This window comes from Aplidium turbinatum, chromosome 1, assembly GCF_918807975.1.
Source record: "Aplidium turbinatum chromosome 1, kaAplTurb1.1, whole genome shotgun sequence".
Lineage (NCBI taxonomy): Eukaryota > Metazoa > Chordata > Ascidiacea > Aplousobranchia > Polyclinidae > Aplidium > Aplidium turbinatum.
Window position 1 is genome coordinate 11045044 of NC_137472.1, and position 20534 is coordinate 11065577.

Genomic DNA, 20534 nt, shown 5'->3' on the forward strand with positions numbered 1-20534 from the left:
CTTTGGCAAGGTTGGCAGTACTGTAACGTACCAATTTTGGTGCTTAGGTTCCATAAATGGGAAAATGTCACATGGAGATATATCTCCGATTCTCTGTGGCCATACCCAATTACCCAGTGTACCTACTGCACTGAGGAGGCCGGAAGGCTGAAACAGTGTGCACTGTCCGGCGTCTGCACTCTGCAGTTATATTTTATTATACAATTTTGGTAAAGAGGGGAATTTCTTTAACTATAGACAGATAAAACCAAGCAACCACACAGCATTTAACATTATATATTAGAGTAAACATAAAACTATAAACTACGAAAGTTTTCCGCCATACTCAAGTTAGCCCTTCTCAAGTAACAAAAATAACTGATTTTACAATATGATAACATCTACATTAAAAATAACTGATCTATATTATACAATGAATTGAAAAACGAAATGCACAAGAATGAAACTGCAAAGCAGAGAGAAAGGCACATCACATGGCGGTTAATTACGCGAGGCAAAAAGCGCATCATACAACAAATCGGAGATAGGAAGCACCTGCGGCAAACAAACATTACATATATTTTATTACATATTTAAGGCATAATAATAATGCTTTGTTCAAAAGTATTGTCATGGCTGTTCTATTTTTCAGATTATTATAGTAGGTTAATGCTTTCCACATTTAAAAGTTTGTAATAAAAAAAATATATAATTATTATATATATACCGGTACAAAGTTGTGATACGAAAAATGCATTCATAACAAGCTGCAATTAAACAAGAAAAACAAAACTAATTGAAAGTAATTGGGCAGCAGTTAAATTGTAGGGTGTCACCACTCACCACTGTCACACTGCATTGTTGTATGTGGATGTGGGTCAGTGGGTGCCTGATTGCTTATGCAGTTAATTTTAAAAATGCAAAAACTGACACTAAAAAACGTCAAATCATCAAGACTTAAGCTAAAAATCAACACCAATTAAACAATCGTTTTGCCAACTAATGTGACTTACTGAATCATTACTTTTAATCTTCTCGAAGTAGTTTACACCAACTAGGTGTCTGTAAAGGCCAATAAACTCTTCTAAATATTGTAATAGATTCAGTTTGCTCTGGTCAACCTGAAACAAGAACTTACTGTATTATTGGTAAAACATTAGAGGAAAATTGAGCTGGGTATCACTAAAATCGAATAATTACAAAAAACACAAGTACCGTACGTTATAGTAATACAACTTGGTGGTGCCTGAAATAATAATCGTGTATTTATTTGCGCCCATTGCGATAACATACAGTATGTACACTGCGATCACAGATGCGATACAACAGATAACAGGAAGCAGCAAAGTGACATAGTTATTAGGGTGGAGTGAAAAAATTTTTTTTTTTCAAATCAAAAAATCAGATTAACCAAAAGTGGCGTATGGACCTAAAACCAACTCCTGAGAAGGTTTTGGGTTTGTGCCACCTACACCCAGGTGGCCCATAATTTTTAAAGGTCAGCCGAGGGTCAAATTTCATGAAAATCCCATAACTTAGAAACCGGTTAAGCTAGAATGTTGGTTTTTGGCTTAAAATTTCCAGAAGGTCCATGTTTCTATATGTTCTAATGCAACTTTTGTCTCTATTTTAACTACATAAGCTGATAATAATAAAAAATGACGTTTTAATTTGAAAGCTATATAACGTGAAGAAGTGAAAATGCTATATTTGAACTATTTGCACCAATAGTTATGTGTTAAGGCATAATAGGTACAAACTGACTAAGTACTGCTTAAAATACTTTCTAAGTAGTTGGTACAAAGGATATGCAATTGCAAGCAACAATTATGGATATGTGACAAAAAAACTCAATCCCAAAAATAAGTAGCAAAGACTCATATGCAATAATGTTACAATGTTATTTGACATTCAGTTTCAAAATTTACATCTTTGGTTTCCATGAAGTTTATAAGGAACTACTTACAATCAGGGTCGCATTATAAAAATTATCATGTGGTGAAAAAATATTGAAAACCTTCAACCTGAAAACATCAGGACTATCAAAGTCAGAAAAAATATATTTCGACTCTGATCCATTGCAAATTTGGGCAAGGCCGACTGGGCTTTGGTAAAGACCCTTGCCAACCTTAATCCACCACTGTTTGCAATGAGTGTTACAGAAACCATGACATCAACTCATTTAGAATTACATGTATCCAATAGCAATACACAGCCAGGGGCTACGAGAGGGGGGGAAGTCGGGCAACTTTCCCCCTAGCATAACATTGTAAAGGAAAAACGAGTAGTTTTTCGTTTTTTCCACGTTTGAGGGGGGCCCATTTTTACCACTAAAATGATAGTGTACCAACTTAAAATAAACAAATTTTTGAATGAAATAGGCAGTTCCAAGCATTTTTCGATCATAGTATATGTAACTTCAAATGTATCTCAGCAAGAACGAATTATTCTCGTATTAAGGTAAGCGATGTTAAACTGCTTCAAGACGTAAAATTTGATGCTGTTAAGCCTACTGATTTCTGCATCATCAATTTTCTATTGTTTTAACTTGAAAACTGGTGCTGCTGCGTTTGGCTAAGCAAGTGGCCTACTATTTTTGCTTGACCAACGGAACCTTGACTTCAAAAACTGCGTTGGCCAGGCGTAAGTCCGCCCTGTTAGCTCAGTGGTTACGTGCCTGGCTCAAGATCACGCAGCACTGCTTTGACTCTTGGGGTCATATCATTTTTGGAGTAATTGATCTACTGTAGCTTGTGTCATTTTCAAGTGTAACCAGGCCACATAGGAAATTCAAAATAAAGCTGCCTCAATCAAAAAGCCAACTTGAGCAGTTTCAAATCCATGCTTCTCTGCATTTTGTGGATTACAATTCTACATTACAAGCTTCAGTAGATCAATTACTCCAAAAATTATATGACCCCCAGAGTCAAACCAGCGCTGCGTGATCTTGAGCCGGGCTCGTAACCACTGAGCTAACAGGGCGGGCTTACGCCTGGCCAACGCAGTTTTTGAAGTCAAGGTTCCGTTGGTCAGGCAAAAATAGTAGGCTACACGCTTAGCCAACCGCAGCAGCACCAGTTTTCAAGTTAAAACAATAAAAAATTGATGATGCAGAAATCAGTAGGCTTAACATTATCAAATTTTACGTCTTGAAGCAGTTTAACATTGCCTACCTTAATACGAGAATGATTCGTTCTTGATGCGATACATTTGAAGTTACATAATACTATGATCGAAAAATGCTTGGAACTGCCTATTTCATTCAAAAATTTGTTTATTTTAAGTTGGTACACTATCATTTTAGTGGCAAAAATGGGCTCCCCTCAAACGTGGAAAAAACAAAAAATTACTTGTTTTTCCTTTACAATGTTATGCTAGGTGGGAAAGTTGCCCGACTTCCCCCCCTCTTGTAGCCCCTGGTTGTGTATTGCTATTGGATACGTGTAATTATAAATGAGTTGATGTCATGGTTTCTGTAACACTCATTGCAAACAGTGGTGGATTAAAGTTGACAAGGGTCTTTACCAAACAGGAGTCAGCCTTGCCCAAGTTTGCAATGGATCAGAGTCGAAATATATTTTTTCTGACTTTGATAGTCCTGATGTTTTCAGGTTGAAGGTTTTCAATATTTTTTCACCACATGATAATTTTTATAATGCGACCCTGATTGTAAGTAGTTTCTTATAAACTTCATGGAAACCAAAGATGTAAATTTTGAAACTGAATGTCAAATAACATTGTAACATTATTGCATAAGAGTCTTTGCTACTTATTTTTGGGATTGAGTTTTTTATCACATATCCATGATTGTTGCTTGCATACCTTTGTACTAACTACTTAGAAAGTATTTTAAGCAGTGCTTAGTCAGTTTGTACCTATTATGCCTTAATACATAACTATTGGTGCAAATAGTTCATATATATTGCATTTTCACTTCTTCATGTTATATAGCTTTCAAACTAAAACGTCATTTTTTATTATTATCAGCTTATGTTGTTAAAATAGAGACAAAAGTTGCATTAGAACATATATAAACATGGACCTTCTGGAAATTTTAAGCCAAAAACCAACTTTCTAGCTTAACCGGTTTCCAAGTTATGGGATTTTCATGAAATTTGACCCTCGGATGACCTTTAAAAATTATGGGCCACCTGGGTGTAGGTGGCACAAACCCAAAACCTTCTCAGAAGTTGGTTTTAGGTCCATACGCCACTTTTGGTTAATCTGATTTTTTGATTTGAAAAAAAAAATTTTTTTCACTCCACCCTAATAGTTATATAGTCTTTGAGTCAGCTGCTACCCTTATTTTGGCTTGCCATTAAGTGTCTTTGCCGAGACACAGCCGCGTGCTCTGGAGTGGTATCGAACCCGCGTCCTTACGAACGTCGCGCAGACTTTCTCACCACTCGGCTACGCAGCCGAATATGCTTTAAATAACATCAAACTTACAAAAAAAATATGACCACCAATGACATTATATATGTATAATATATGCATACACGTTTAAATTAGTTTCTACATTCTCTAATGCATATATCTATATATCTGCATCCTAGGCAAAGGCTAACTCTTCATTACACTTCCTTACCTTTTCCATGACCAGATCAAAACGGATATAATAAAAGCATGGTCGCTCTTGCGCAACGATAAAATAGCTCGAATGCGCGATATTTACTATCGTCATCTAGCGGTTGCTGTTTTGAACTTTTATTTGCCACATGGTGCTAGAGTATTATTTTCTGATTTTATTGATGTTTCAATGGCAATTCTAGGTTCACCAGAAGAGATTTAACAGCAAAGTTAGTACAGACGGTCAGAAAGTTTTCAATTTTATTAGGGACAGGGTTTTGGGCCTGTTCACGAAATTATGGCCAAGTTATCTGTCTTCGTATTGTGACATGGATTGTCGCGCAATCGTGACGTCATCATTGCGATGCACTGTCACGCTTGAGCGACAATCTCTCATCATTCTTTCTCTAATTTTCTAACTTGTGTTATCCAAACGTGCTTCGTCTTCCTTTTACGATGTGTGAATCTAACGAACGGACGTAATTAAGAGTGTGAAGTGACTATTCCACATCACAATTGAACCAGTCTCTTTTGACAATATACCATCTTAACTCAACACATGTGGAAGTAGTGGAACTTGAGTAAAAGGTTAGAAAGAAGACAGGTTGGGTAACAGTTAATGCATAGCTGTTACCAGAAAGAAAGAACATCTTCAATTGTGTGGCTCATACAACGTTTTACCAACTCGCTCTTCAAGCACAGTTAACAAGAATGGACAATCATCGCCTATCAAAATGTCCACAGTCTGACGATTTTCTAATTCAAACACACTAATGTCATCAAAATGTCTTCTCTCCATTTTCTTCGACCCCGCAACTTAGGTAGGCAGAAATCTGTCCAGTGACCCCAAAACTTATCAGCGAGTGACATGCTCTGCCGCGAATCTGCCAGCGTGGCCTCTTTTAACTCCTTCGCAATGATGACGTCACGATTGCGCGACAATCCATGTCACAATACGAAGACAGATAACTTGGCCATAATTTCGTGAACAGGGCCTAGGTGTAATATTTGCTGATTGCTGAAATCTGAAAAGGGGTTTTTGTCTCATTTTTAGTGCAGAAATAGGGATAGCAATCTTCTTGCCTATGGTGCCATTTCAGTTTTTGACTTTAAACAAACATTAGCCTGTTTTATTTGAAATTTGTTTTTCGGGTTATTTTACCAAAAATTCGTGTTTTGGAGAATCACTACGATATGTTACATGATATATCTTATGCAGTACACTACCGGTACGTAACGAAACTGAATAGGCCTAATTGAATCATAACAAAAAGCGACAACATACAGAATGAAAAAGAAAATGAATCAGTTTTAGTCATCGCTGGCCTAGCTTTCAATCCTGCTGTAATATTGCACTTACCTTTTCTCTACTTGATAAGTAATGGCTCCATAGTTCATTAAGGTAATGATTAGTGTCCATAGAAAATTCACGATGCAGCAGTTAGTTCTACAGAGTTTTAATTGCAAAATTTATTCTACCATAAACAAATCCTTTCTATATTATATATATTACCTATAACATAGGCTACCACTCCTATTTAAGCAGAGCTTCTTAAATTGTATTTTCTATTTTTTTATCATTTTAAAAACCAAATTGCTTGTAAAGTTCCTTTTGCATAATACGGTATAGTCCACGTAGGTATTTGTAACAGTTTTTTGAAGGACCTCTAAAAATCGTACCGTACTTGTTACATAACAGGGAGCTGGTATACAAGTCCCCCCCTTTGGTAACTCATAACAAAGAAAGGACTCAACTAAACATATAGGGTGAAAATACTTTACCTTTGCTTTACTGTTCACACACCTCAATCCACATGTTTTGGTCAATTCCTCTTTGTCATGAGTTGTCAAGGGCAGGGCTGGAAAAAATGCTTGGCTTCCCGGGAATCTGTTTTTTTTTTGTGAAAAAATTTCCCGTGGTTTACAATCACGATAATGACGTCATAATTACACATTTACACGTTTTCTGGCGAAAAACCTCACGCAAAAATATATTATCTACGGCCATCTGCAGCTTCATAGTTCCAATAAACAATCTTGGTATCGTATTTTATTCGTAAGCAGGCATGGCGCACTGTTTGTGCCTGATATGCCCACGTTGATCGGAATAAATTGGAACAACAATAGGTAGGCTATAATAAATTAGACGCCGCATGCTTACAAATTAGATCCACTGACCACCGTGTGAATGTCGTGAAACAATACGCCATCACGAGCCGCTTGTTACGTACTTGACAAGTTGACAATAACAACACTTCATGCTCGAACGGGTTGATAGTTTGTATACTATGTGCAATGTGCATGAATAGCATAACCAATTAGGAAAAATGATATAAGCATTAGGCATATAGCACAAAAACGGCCAAGCGGATGAACAAATCAATGCACAACAAGTTTCGCTGACAAACACAAGACATAGCGAAAATTACTACTATAACTTACAAAATCACCAGTCCGCTACACGGAGAATAACGAAACGCCATTAACTTGACAACAACATCAAAATTACAACGCTAAAACAGCTGTTTTTTTAAATCAAAGAAACCGCAAGCAAGTTTCGTCCATGCGAAATTACTACAAATAATACAATACACTACTGGGACATAAAAGATAGTGACGATTTCTCGTTGTTTAGTCTATCTACCACAGCAGACACTTTGTACATTTTCGAGCGAACGTCACTGGTAATAAAATGCCATGGTTTTCCTTTGAAATATATATAGATCAAGAGCCTGTTTCACGATGCTGTTACACTTGCTTATGTGTGGCCCATTCCAGTGAATGAGCAGCTCGTCGCTAATGTCTTTAATATCTTTTTTATTTGTGGATGTTGCGCTTCCAATAACTCGACGTCACTGTCTTCGACTTCTTTACTACTAGCAATAACACCTGTTTCGTTTGTTTTTGTTGTTGTTGTCCTTGATTGTTCTCCTCGTCTTGGGGATGTGGTCGTTTCCGAGTGGATGAGGAAAACATTTCCGTTAGACTTATTTGACCATATTCTTTAGGAAAACCTTGATGTTGCTGACGGGTATGTTCGCTAAGCCTGTCCCTTCGCATAGACACTCTGCAATTGCCACACCTAATCGAAAGCTTTGGTTTAAACGTTGGCGTAGCTGCCATTATTTTATCACCAAGAATTACTGAAAATACATGCTGAACTGAATATAGGGCTGACTTGAGTTATGCAAATAGTAATAATAACGCCAACACGGGCAGTCGAATAGCCGCTTAGCATCGGCAAGCGTTAATAGACGCTGGCGCGTTTTGCTTGCGTCACCGGGCAAGCGACACGCAAATTTTTGTTGCTTAACTTTGGAACAACGTTTACGGTCGTATACAGCTTGCATCGCTTCAGTGAATTCCCTAAAGCTTTTGTTATCTATCAGCAATTGTTTGGGTTCAATAAATCATCGTTATGGTTTTGCTTCGTAAGGAAAAAGCTGGTGTGTTTACACGGAAGGGCCCGTTTCGGTGAGTCCTATCCCTTAACGGAGGATTTTTTCAATTTTTTTGTTTAAATTATCTGGTATGGTAGCCTAATTATCATTGCCGTTTTAGGGTTAGGGTTAGAGGTTAGGAACTCACCGAATCGGACTCACCGAATAGTAGCAGACCCGTGTTTACAAGCAGGTTTGAGAAATTCAGTTCAAACTGGCTATTCATTGAGTCTTTCCACGTTGATTCAAGGCCTGAACACGTTGAATTACAGCCGAAACGCCAACAAAAAATTTTGCTAAAAAAAAAAAACGCCGTTGGCATGGCACCATGACGTAAGCAAAAACGCCGACCCTAAGTGGATAGATGGGAAAAACTTCCCGCTGAGAAATTAAATTAACACTTTCACTGCGCAGGCTAATCCGCTAAAAGCATCCATTGACTGCTGAATTTTTTCCCGTTGTGCAAACGCCAGCATATTTTGATGAATGCAAAATAGCAGTAGGCCTACCATTGGAATACTGGAATTTACAATTATGACATCACAATACCAAAATTTATTTCGTAAATAACGTTTTTTATAAATACGCATTTGCGACGCTCGTATGAAGACGTTAGTAACGTGATTTTTACGGTAAAAATTTCCCGCGAACCGGCAAATTTCCCGGGAATGTCATTCCCGGATTCCCCATTTTTTCCAGGCCTGGTCAAGGGGAGGAGGACTTGTATACCAGCTCCCATAACAGTTATAAATATAGCCCACTCTTTTTTTATTAGAAAGATATTTTCATACTCTTAAGCAATTAATAATTTAATTATGTAATATCATATTAATAATATTGTTATGTGTATTCAAATTTCAATAGCACATTTTGTGATTGCTGTTTTAAGGCAGTGGCTATTTGACCGGCGCCGGTCTTTGAATCTGAAACACTATTTGACCGTCATTACGTCATTGTCCAGTCACTTTTTTTCTTTTTCTCTTTCAAAGCAAAAGATGAGAAGCGCGCATATAAGTTCTGAATCCAACCATTTTATTCAACTCGTTATGTGGCGCGTGTGGTACGTCGCCGCTTCCTATTCTAGAGGGACTGAGTTCGATACTACCCAGAAGCGTTCTTTTTTTTTAACTAAATTTTGACCCAAAGTGCATTTTGTTGAGAGCAAAAATGTATTGCTTTGTTCGGCAAACACGGTCACATCAATCAATCATTTATTTTTCGTCATTAACGCGTCCGAGACGAAAAAGATACTAACTACAAAAATCGATACATATAGACCTCCCAGCACGTTAATGAACGGGAAGACGTGGCAAAACCTTGAAAAGTTTAAAACGTGCCTGAATTGAAAAATTATGTAGGCTATATACCGTATCAGTAGTTAGCACGGCCACAATCGGAAAATTACCCAGAGAAATTCTCAAATTCCAGCAAATTAAAAAAACTCTAACTTTATTACTCACATTTGAAAAGACATAAAAAATAATTAAAAACTGACTAAAAAATGCACTTTGTGTCAAAATTTAGTTAAAAAAAATAAATAAAAGAAAAGAACGCTTCCGGGTAGTATCGAACTCAGTCCCTCTAGAGTCGGAGGCAGCGACGTATCGCATGCGCCACGTTACGAGTTGAGTGAGATGGTTGGATTTAGAACTTATATGCGCTTCTCGTCTTTTGCTTGCTTTGAAAGAGAAAAAGAAAAAAGTGACTGTATAGTGACGTCATGACCGGTCAAATAGTGTTTCAGATTCAAAGACCGGCGCCGGTCAAATAGCCACTGCCCTGTTTTAATCCAAAATGTGTGCAAACACCACTGCCATTCTACTGAAATAATTCTGCGCAATAAGCCTAATAAAAGTAAAAAAACGAGTCAGCAAATAATGCTATGACAACAGCAACACATGGACCCTGATAAAAGCACTTCTCGTTGACGTATTTATTTTTATGTCACTTGAAGATTAGGATATCTTTTTACTTAGTTTATCTTTTATAAAAAAATGGAGTTTTTCTAAATGCAGTAGGCTTACAACATTTAAAAACCAAAAAAAATAAGTCACATAGTGGAGAAGGGAGCCAGGAAGAATGTTCCCTTCTTCACAATGTCCTCCCCTGGCGCTTGCTGGTTTTGTTGGCTCTTTTCTTTCTACAAAGATGGTAAAACTGACTGGCAAATACGATGGCTTGATGGATGATAGTCTGTGACAGAATTAGTGGTGCGATACTGACAAGCTCGTCTAAATTCTAGACAGCCAAGGGTGTAACAACCCATCTGTAACTCGTCCCTCTCACAGTTGAAACGGCCCGATGACAAAAAAGTGATTGCAGCGGGAAATCTTTAAAATCTTTAACCGTCCCATTCACCTTGGATAACAGGATTGCAGCAGCCCATCCAAAGAAGACTCTGGGGTCAACGATAGCTATTGTACCCTTCCTCTGGCATCTCCGCCAAATGAGATGTCAGACTGCATTGGCCTTTTCTACGTAAGCCAATGCCCTTCATCAAGCGGGCATTAAGAAGAAGCACACACACAAGGGAACTCAAATTAAATTAAAACCAATTTTCTACCAACACGCACTGGTTCTCGGTCTTGACTCACCATCTCCTCGTTTGCTCCAACATCAGCATAAGAAAAGTTGAGACAGGCAGATAAGCTTGAGGCAGACAATTCGTTACTACGTTTCGTTTCCCAAAGACATGACTGTTTTTGAAAAAAAAACTCTCTCTACAAGTCGAAAATATTTCTAAGAATTTTTAGATTTGAAAAAATTAGGGCAGCTCTGCTTCCATCCAAAATTACCAGTGTTTCCAAATAATTTATTAATAAGCAAAAAAAAAAACAACAGCCACGATTGTCAGGTGGCCTAAAATTCAGATAAAAACGATAGATTGGCTTAATTTTATGTACTGTGTCTGAAGGTTGACAGTGCCGGCAAAGGCAGCAGTGGCCGAGTGGTTAGCGCGTTGGGCTCGCAGTCGAGAGCCTGCATGTCCGACTCCAGCCACCAGTACTTGCTGTTGTTTCTCTGGGCAAGAAACTTTACGATAATTGCCTTTACCCAGTGATCGATTTCGAGTAATGGGTAGTACCAAATTTAAGTCATAAGTAGAGTAAACAACCGGAAACAGACATTGCCGTCGGCTGCAGCGTGGGTCAGGTATACGTCGGAAGGCGTACACCGATGCATAGCGCTCAAGCCCGCTTTCCCGCAATGCAGGATAAAGATAAACAAACAAAAACAAACAAAAAGTTTAGAAACTTTTGGAAAAAAACTTAAAAAGCAGACTAATATGTTTGTTTTTATATTTTTGTTATTAAAACTTCAACAAATTTTATCATACATCGAACACCTTCGAAACACACCAAGTTGTATCATATGTACTAATATTTAGTGTGATCGCTTTTGTTTTTGATGACATTTTGAAAAGGGTGGGGCATAGAGTCTGAGAGGTTTTTGAACACATTTTTGACAATATCCATGCAACAAACCTCTGTAATAATTGGTTTTAATTTCTCCAAATTTTTTGGATTTGATCTAGTTTCCAGAGACTTTCTGTTTTATCAAAGTCGACAAATTTTCGATTGGATTCCCAGAAATGCCAACACATCCAGCATATGGCCGACGTTGCAATTGTTTATTTTGTGGAAACATGTAGGCTAATGGAAACTTTAAACTGTTTCGGTATCAAGCACGGAATCACGTTCGCGTTTTGTTGCTATGACCTTTTTCTAGACCTCTGCTCAGTTTGGCATAAACAAACTGAAATGAAACTACTTTGTTGGCAAAACGTTGGCTACACTTCTGACCAACGCTGGTTTTAAATATTCATAGTATACTTGTACGATATCAGAAAATAATAACAGCATTGATGGCTTATTGTTAAAATTGTAGCAAAATAATGGTAGGCCTATAGGCTACATTTGCATAATTTAAAAGAAAACACCGAAATTGTTAAGAATTGGCACAACGTTGACAATGCTTCTGACCGATGTTGGCCAATCACAAAACTGTGTTTTGAAGCAATGCCACATGAAAAGACATTTGTGTTAGTATTTTTAAAGATTAAAACAAACAAACCTGAAATAAAATCTTTGAGACTTTTTTGAACGCATAATAAGAAGTACCGTACCTATTGAAATTGTTGGCGTAATGTTGGACAAAATCGCCAACATACCCAGCATATAGCCAAACAACTAATGTTTTCTGGGTATATAGGCTGCAAGTTATCGGCGTAGGCTAGACTGGCCAGTAGAGAGTGGGCTACCACTAGACAGTCAACGTAGATTTCTTGTAATCTCTGCTCCCCTTTTTGTTATGGAACTTCGATTGCAGTAGGTCATAACTCTGGTACAATTTCCAACTTCTTGAGAGAATATTTACAGCCCGATTTATTTCAGGTTGGGCGCAAGCATCCGGTCACAGTTCGCAATGCGTCGTTGATTGGCTGGTCGGTGTGGGCACTGCGGCACCAGGCAGGGGCGAAGAATTCAGCAGCGGAGTAGGCTAAACCAGAGCCAGGGTTGCAGTGCGAAAAGTGTCAACGCCTGCGTCCCACGCTGTGCCTGCCAGGCGTTTTAGCAAGGCCACGCGAGATGTCAGTTTTTTGCGTAACATGGTCTACTGACTGTAGGCTAAATGGTTGCGGGGGAGGGTCGCTAATCCTCACACCCGTTGGTCGACGTTGCCTTACATGCGAGAGTGGGAGCTCCCGATGTTGGGTTCTCAGCGAAGACAAGTCGACCCTTGTGTTCTATCAGAAACAACTTAGGTTTGTGGTAGCCTACGTAACGAAGTAAAGCAAAATCCCGAAAACGAATTTAGCTGCTTCGTGCCACATGGTGACCGTATGTAAAAGACTAGTTCGCCTCTATGGCTCGGTTGGTTAGAGCGTGACTTTGTGAAAGAAGAAGCTTCAAGATCAGGCGGCGCTGGTTCGACTCTGGTGGTGTGCGCTTGAGCAACGCATTCTAAGGACTGCTCTCTATTCAACGGCACCTAATAGATAGAATAATTCTCTGGCAACAACACTTCAACAATCGGAAACTTCATTCTGTCAATCTCGGTAACCGGCCCTGCGTCAATAGCCTCTACACTCTACAAGTATGCGAAACTATAGCCCACCCGAAATAACCTATCAAGGCTTTGTCAATCCGAGGATAAATATTAAAAGCCAACCAACATGCCAAGCGTAACCCCAAGACAGTGATGGGCATTATCGGCGATAATTTATCGGCGATAATTATCGGCGATAAATTTTTATCGTTTATCGTTATCGCTTAATTATTTTTTCAGTTATCGTTTATCGTTATCGCCAAAGGCAATATTTGATTATCGCCGATAATTAATCGCCGATAAATTTTATTTCCGATCAATACACAAGTGGAAAGACCATGAAAAGTAATATTTTTACTAGCCACCCAGTTAATGAAACTAAAATTGAAACTAGTTGTTCTTCAGTGCCTGAAGTGTGTGTGCACAGGTCGTTGTCAGGGGAGGGGGCACGCCCCCCTGCAGCGACGGCCCTGACAACACAATAATTTTTAGAGTTGCAAATTGCAATGCAATGAAATGCATGCAACAAGTCTCTTGTTGTTTTGCTGCAATCGCGAGTGAATTTTACAATTAAAATGTCAGCGCACGGGCGGTACAGATTCCTTTGAAGCGAAGCGAAAGAAATTGGCAAGTGGTTTGTGAAAGTGTCGCAATACGAGTTTACATCGGAAACATGGTCTTTCGCGCCACCTCACGTCACAAACTCAGTTTAAAAGACAAAATTCATACACACAACACAAGATTGGTTATAGACTGTAAGATCGATTTTTTTCTAGCTTGGCGATATAACTTTAATCCAAATATAATAACCAAATGCGTAAGTGCCATTTAACTTAACACTTTGCTCCTCAAAGGGAGGCCAGATTTGGCCCCCCCCTCATATTTCCGTCGATTACTTGAAGCACAGTAACGCCATGCACTTGGTTTTTCTTGACTTTTCCTAAAATTGCCAGGCGGATCTGATGATACTAAATTTGATGCTAAAAGTTGTGTAGTTTTCTTGTAAATTCAAGATTTTGGTGAATTTTTGATATTTCTAGCTCACTTCCAGCAAAGCGTGAAATGGATTACATTGCGATAACAAGCCATGAGCTCATAATTGCTTCGTGCATCGATATGCGCGAGCAGAGAGAAACGTCCTCTTGTTTTCCTTTGTTTGGTTTGACCTCAATAACACAAAGCACGTTATTTCTAATGCTACAAAAAGAAGCCAGTGGTCACAAAGTTGTTAATTAGAAACAATAATAGCAAACGTTTTTTGCGTTATCAGCTTTACGAAGAAAAGCAATCTATGATCAATGTAGGCCACAAACTATTCAAAACAGTTGTTTCAACCAGCAAATATCCATTGACGAATAAAAAGCGTTACAATAAGAAATCTTCCCTTAGGTAGTGAGTAGTGACATGAAAAACCTGGTTTCGAAATAAATGTTCTATGGAAATACTCTCATTGGCAAAACTTTCCATTGGGAAAATGTATCACTTCAAATGCTTTTGGAAGAAGCTGAAAAAATGGCGTTTTTGCAAACAGTAATTGTGAGATACAGTATGCTCAAAATTATGAGATCACGTAGCAGCTTACTCGATGACTACATGTCCCTTCGCTGCTTTATGTCGCCTACGCTTACTTGTTATGTGTTGCATTTTTGTTCGACGGTGCACTGTGTATTGTTCCAAAGAGCGCAAAATAAAGATGATAATGTCTTCACTACAAAATATTTTGTATTGTAGACTAGGCATAATGCTCGGCGTCACATCAGACAAACAACAAATCGGCTTTCTTGATCATTGATTCAACATCTGAATACGTTGCGCCAATGTATAAGAGGCCGGCTATTGTGAAAACCCGCCATTTATAAACGATCTGATTATTCCTAAAGTGGGATAAACCAATGGATCAAAGAATGAAAAAACAATGCTGAGAAAACTAAATCTAAGTGACGAACAATACCGATGTCTTCATTTATTTTGGAAAAATGCTGCCTAAACTTATCAACAAAAAATACCGAAAAAAACGGCAGGGATCCCGAAAGCAGAATTTGCTCGACTTTGGCATGAATTTAGTCAGACAGCTAATAAATCCACACATACAATAACGGCCACTCAACGGCTATAATATTCATAATCAACCTGGTTCTGGGCGGTTTGTGTAACAGTTCAGGGGAAGACACTACTTGAAATGGTGCACAACACAAAAGATTTTCAATGTTGATGGTGGATTTCTAAAAACCGGTGTGGATTGTGCTGCACAGTGACTTCAAGTTTAGGGCAGAAAAGGCACAAAAATATCAAGATAAAAACAAAGACCTTGTGGGAAATTTGTGGGAATCATAACACGATGCAAATACCATAAACGCGTAGTTTGCATGCTGCTCTAAGCTGGCCGGTAACCACAAAGGTAGACAACAAAGGCAGTTTATAACTAGATAACAGCGTAATAAACATTATAAATACGTAACCCGACAGTTTTCTTTTACAAACGTTTTACGTCTAACAGTAAAATTTCCGCAAAATTTTTGTGAAGCGTTTACAAACCATGGTTATGTGAAATTATTCATCATTATTATTTTTACTTTTCGGATGTTGTAAAACGTCATCAGAAAAAATCACAAAAAAAACATTTCATTACTTCAATGTAGTAGGCCTAAGAATTTTTTATAGAATTGTAGCCACGTTTTATCAACCAAGAAGCCATTTTTTGGCAATATGAAGTTATACAAAATAATTTGCAATACTACAAATGTTTGAAAAGAATCTAGGAAGTCTTCTCACAATCTAGCACAAAATGATTGTGTTTATTGTACCTCTGCAATATTTTTTATGACAAATTTTGAAGCTTCGTTATAATCATTTTTATCTTTCAAGTCATAAGTCCATTTTTTTTGGCCAGAAATTATAATCGCTGCTTTGCTCTTGTATCGCTTCGTCGCGTTTACGCGTATTTTTTGTGTTCCAAACAATAACGACCAAGTCAGCATTTCAGTCTTTTTACATTGATTCAACATTTGTAAACGTTAAATTAATGTAGATCTGCTGACTGTGGGTTTATTTCACATTTCCTTTGTTTACCCATGTTCCTCACTTTGCTGTTGCATTGTTTCGACGTTGGCGGACTAAAAATGCATTTTCAAATTGATTGACACACAATAAAAAGTGAACTTCGAACTTAGCTTTGTTGATGTACATGCTGTATTTTTAGTGGATGTAATTCATGAGTTATGTTTATAAACACTCGTAAGCCAAATGACTTATGATGTAGCCGGCATGATATTTGTGATGCGACTTGACACAAATCCACAATTCCAAAAGCGCCTAATTTGAACTTAGAAATTTCAGATAATTTCAACAGCTTGTTCAATTGTCTTCTCTCTACTAAAAATATTCATACTACAAACTCAATTGTAGACCTAAAATACACAAACGAACATGTAAACAGCTATTCAAGTAAGCCAAGGTGTTACTTATGAGAAGTTTGGTTCCATAAAACAAGAAGCTGGCCATGGGTTTCGCAAAGCATTAGTTCAGGACAAAAATATAAAACAACGCAGTTTTGTTTTTTTCAAATTCATGTAACAATGTTACTCTGTAACTATTTTATAATTAATGAGTAGCCTACAATAAGATTTGCTCGCATGTCGTAAATCTTTATCGACGCAATGAGTCCGCACACCGCACACACACTTCGTGCGGTTGATCGAGTTCTTTGTCCTTTAGAATTTTGCATGAAATCGGATTAGCACGGTTAATTAAAGGCGGCAAGTTAAATCAAAATTGTCGTTTTTGGGTATCTTTGCAAAAGTTGAAATATCAAGTTTCACATATAAAATTTTAGAATAATGACTTTTCAAACTTATAGACAAATGATTTTTTTTCACACCAGTGCAACTTCTGTTGAAATAGCACCAGCGGATCACACGTAACAGCTGATTGAATTTGATCCAAAAACGGCCCCCCCTTGAGCAGTTAACTTCCAAAAAAACGTTGAAAAGCAAAGGGTTAAAAAGTTAACCCATTTGTGCCGAAAGTGAAAGTAGGCCTACTTAAAAAAAATTTCGGAAAATTTAAATATTGCATAATTATGACCTAAAAAACATATCACAATTATTTTTTTCCTAATTGTGTTTGTACTTTTTGAGAAAAAAGCCGTCCTATATATAAGACGCTAGGCAAATCCGTTATCAAATTTCACAAGTTTCTTGTGCGTAATGCTTAATGCGCGTAATGCTTAAGCGTTATTACATTTTATTTATCGCTCAAAGTGATAAATGGGAAATGTCTTGTTCATGTTTTGTCATGTCATTATTGTCATCGAGCATTTATTGAAATGAAAGTTCAAAAAATATGAAGATGAAAATTAGCAAAGTAACACAATATCACTGAAACAATTCATTGCGGAATATGATATTGCTTGAAGCATTTGACATGCAGACCGACATCATATTTTTTGCATCTTGTAGTAGTTTTTGCATGACAATAGGCGCATCGAGTTGCGTGGTAAAATTATGCTAAATACAGTATTACCTTTCTCATTTACCTATTCGACATAGCCTACCTCAATCAAATATTTTTATTCCCACTAATACAGTGCCTATATTGTAATTCTTATCTCAACAACTCTGCGTTCTGCCATTGCTTTAATGATGGTGTTCACAAAGTAAACAAAAAAAATTATCTGAAATTATCAGTAAATTACGATAATTATGTTATTGTTCTAAAACAAACACCACTAATTTGACAAGCGTGATGGATTTAACAGTATGCACATTTTTACTACCAATAACGCTTAAGATTACTGATAAATTTTCAAGCATTTTGCGTTTTTTGGAATCTTTTCAATTATTGCTGACTTTGCTGTAAACAGCCCTTTAAGCAGAAAGCAAAATACAAAGTTTGAAATTTTTTATGGTATTTTCATTTGATTCAATTATTTTGCCTACTGCACGTAGCGGCAGTGTAGCTCAATTGATAAAAGCATCCAACTGGTATCTGAAGGTATAATTATGAGTACGGCAGTTACCTCAGTGGTTTGATTCTGGATCAAGAGGTTGAAGATTCAATACCTACTGCCGCTGTTGCGATTCTATTTATGCATAACTTACAAAAAGTTTTGTCCCTTTACACTACAGTATATTATGTTCGATTTTTCGTCATGTTGATGAAAACAGTTCGTGCTGCATGGGATGGGGCAGCGCTAATCAAGAAAAAAAATTATCGTTATCGGACATTATCGGCGATAATTTATCGTTTATCGTTATCGCTTAACTTTTTTTTGATTTATCGTTTATCGTTATCGCTTTAGGTATTTTTCGTTTATCGATTATCGTTATCGCTTAACTGAAAAATGAGTTATCGCGCCCAACACTGCCCCAAGATATGTTAGCTCTGGACAGGACCGCAAGATCTTGCGGTTAATGGTCACGTTGAGGACACGTTGAGCTTCTCTATTGAGATGGAAGGCTGCCCTCATCGTTTTACTTTTGCTGAGCTTCAGTTTCCATTGATGGAGGTAGCCTACTTGATATGGTCGTCATGTCTTGGCTTAACGTCGTTTTTAATGATCGCCAGTCTTTCACAGAGTGTAAGATGGCCAAGTTATCATTATAGGCATATTTGCCAGACGTTGTAAAATAATTAGGCTATGTAGATGGTAGGCTATAGGTCGTGTATATAGACGTTAAACAGAAGGGCTGCCAAGACTGGCCCCTGTGGGACACCGTTTTTGAGACGCCACAGTCTACTAGGTTTTCCATTTCCGGTGGTAAAGGTAAAACTCCTGCTGTGGATGATCTCCATGATCATTTTGACCATGTGTCTATAGGGGGATAAGCAGAGTAGCTTGTCGACTAGGGCAGGGTTTCCCAAACTGTGGTCCGCGGACCACTGGTGGTCCGCGACGACTGCACAGGTGGTCCGTGGCGATATGACTAGAAATTAGAATGGCACACATATACGTTGTACAGTTACGTACCCTGTCAACTGTAATTGCCGCCGTTCTTTACAACTTAAATGATTTCGAAAGCTTTTGCTATCCAGTATCGTAAATCTTACTTGGTGCACCTTCGTTGCAGTTAAAAAGTTGTTTACGAAAAATTCTCGTATTCAACATTCTCATTTAACTTGTTGGTGTGAGGTGGTATGGGCAATTGGGCATGTTTTGAGAAGGGATGAAGATGAGGTTTTGAGAAGAGCGCTGGTGTTGCAAGTGGAGGGTCGTAGAAAACATGGAAGACCCAAGAAAACGTGGAGAAGGCAAGTTAAGGAGGAAAGCAGCAAGGTCCAAGGTGGGCTTAACAAGAGAGGAAACGTTAGACAGATTGATGTGGAGGCAGGGTGTGAAGGCGATTGCGGCACTTGGAGGTGAATCCGGCTACCCTCGATAACGGGGACATCACAGGATTAAAACTGGACTACCAGTAAAACTTGTAGAACGCGTCTTTGAACTGCGAGAGGAGCTTTTGGTTTTCCTGCAAGCACACAATGCTGACTTGGCTTCACTAGTAGCCGATGAAATTTGGCTTGGGAAACTATTGCATACATGGAAGGCATTTTTAACCTTCTAAACCAATTGAACTTGTCACTTCAGGGAAGAGATGCGAACATTTTACTTACGGTACTCAAAACAAAATAACACCATTCATAAAGAAACTCAACATAGGGAAAACAAGGATAAATGGTAATGTTGTGGATATGTTTCCTGTTCTGTGTGACTACATTACCAACAAATCCTTAATAAAGAGTTGATTTTCTCTGACGTTACACAACATTTGGAATTGCTTTCTGCACATTTCAAGAAGTATTCTTTTGAAAGAGACTTATGAGAATTTTGACTGGATTTTAAACCCTTTTGTTGTTACAGTGGCCGATCCATCGAAAGGAAGAAATGTATAAACTATCTAGGTGTAACTTTGGATGAGCGATTGACATGAGATAGTCATATTATTAATCTTAGAAAGCAGCTTGCAAAGGTCTGCGGCATAGCATTTAAGCTGAGATACATTGCCCCTTTAACAGTATTACGGGCTTTATATTATGCTTTGTTTCAATTCAAAATCCAATACTCGATTATAAATTGGGGAAGATTAAATTATAAACTGCAAAATTTATGTACACAAAATGCTGCCCCTGGCCTTTGCTGGCTGCTTTATTTTTGTAAATGAAATTCACCATCATAAAACCCGTCAGAACCAAAAAAATGATTTATATTTGCCTTCTACAACGTCAAACTCTGGTAAGAAGATGCTATGTTTTAATGGAGGGAAACTATGGAATCAAGTACCAAAAGAAATAAAAGAAAAGTCTTACAATGTTTTTAAATTTAAATATAAATGTTTATTAAAGAATTTGTACAATGATCACTCCTGAAACGTATCATCCGCTTATTTCTCTACAGTCAACGTTTTTTTTTATGTTGCCCTGTGTTATTCCATTGGCAATGTATTGTTAATTCCATTGTTAATTTTTACAAATTAAAGTGCTGTTATTGTGCTATATATTATA

General features: G+C 37.7%; 1 protein-coding gene across 1 annotated transcript in view; it reads right to left on the reverse strand.

Moving 5' to 3' along the window:
- The window catches only part of LOC145775965 (neurobeachin-like protein 1), a 52390-nt gene extending 47043 nt beyond the window's left edge, over positions 1–5347 (reverse strand). Inside the window, exons 1-2 of the mRNA XM_082587407.1 lie at positions 5234–5347; positions 993–1100 (exon numbers count right to left, since the gene is read on the reverse strand). Of these exons, the coding sequence (XP_082443533.1) occupies positions 993–1100; positions 5234–5347 (222 nt within the window). The remainder of the gene's footprint in view (positions 1–992; positions 1101–5233) is intronic.
- Between the last annotated feature and the right edge of the window lie 15187 nt (positions 5348–20534).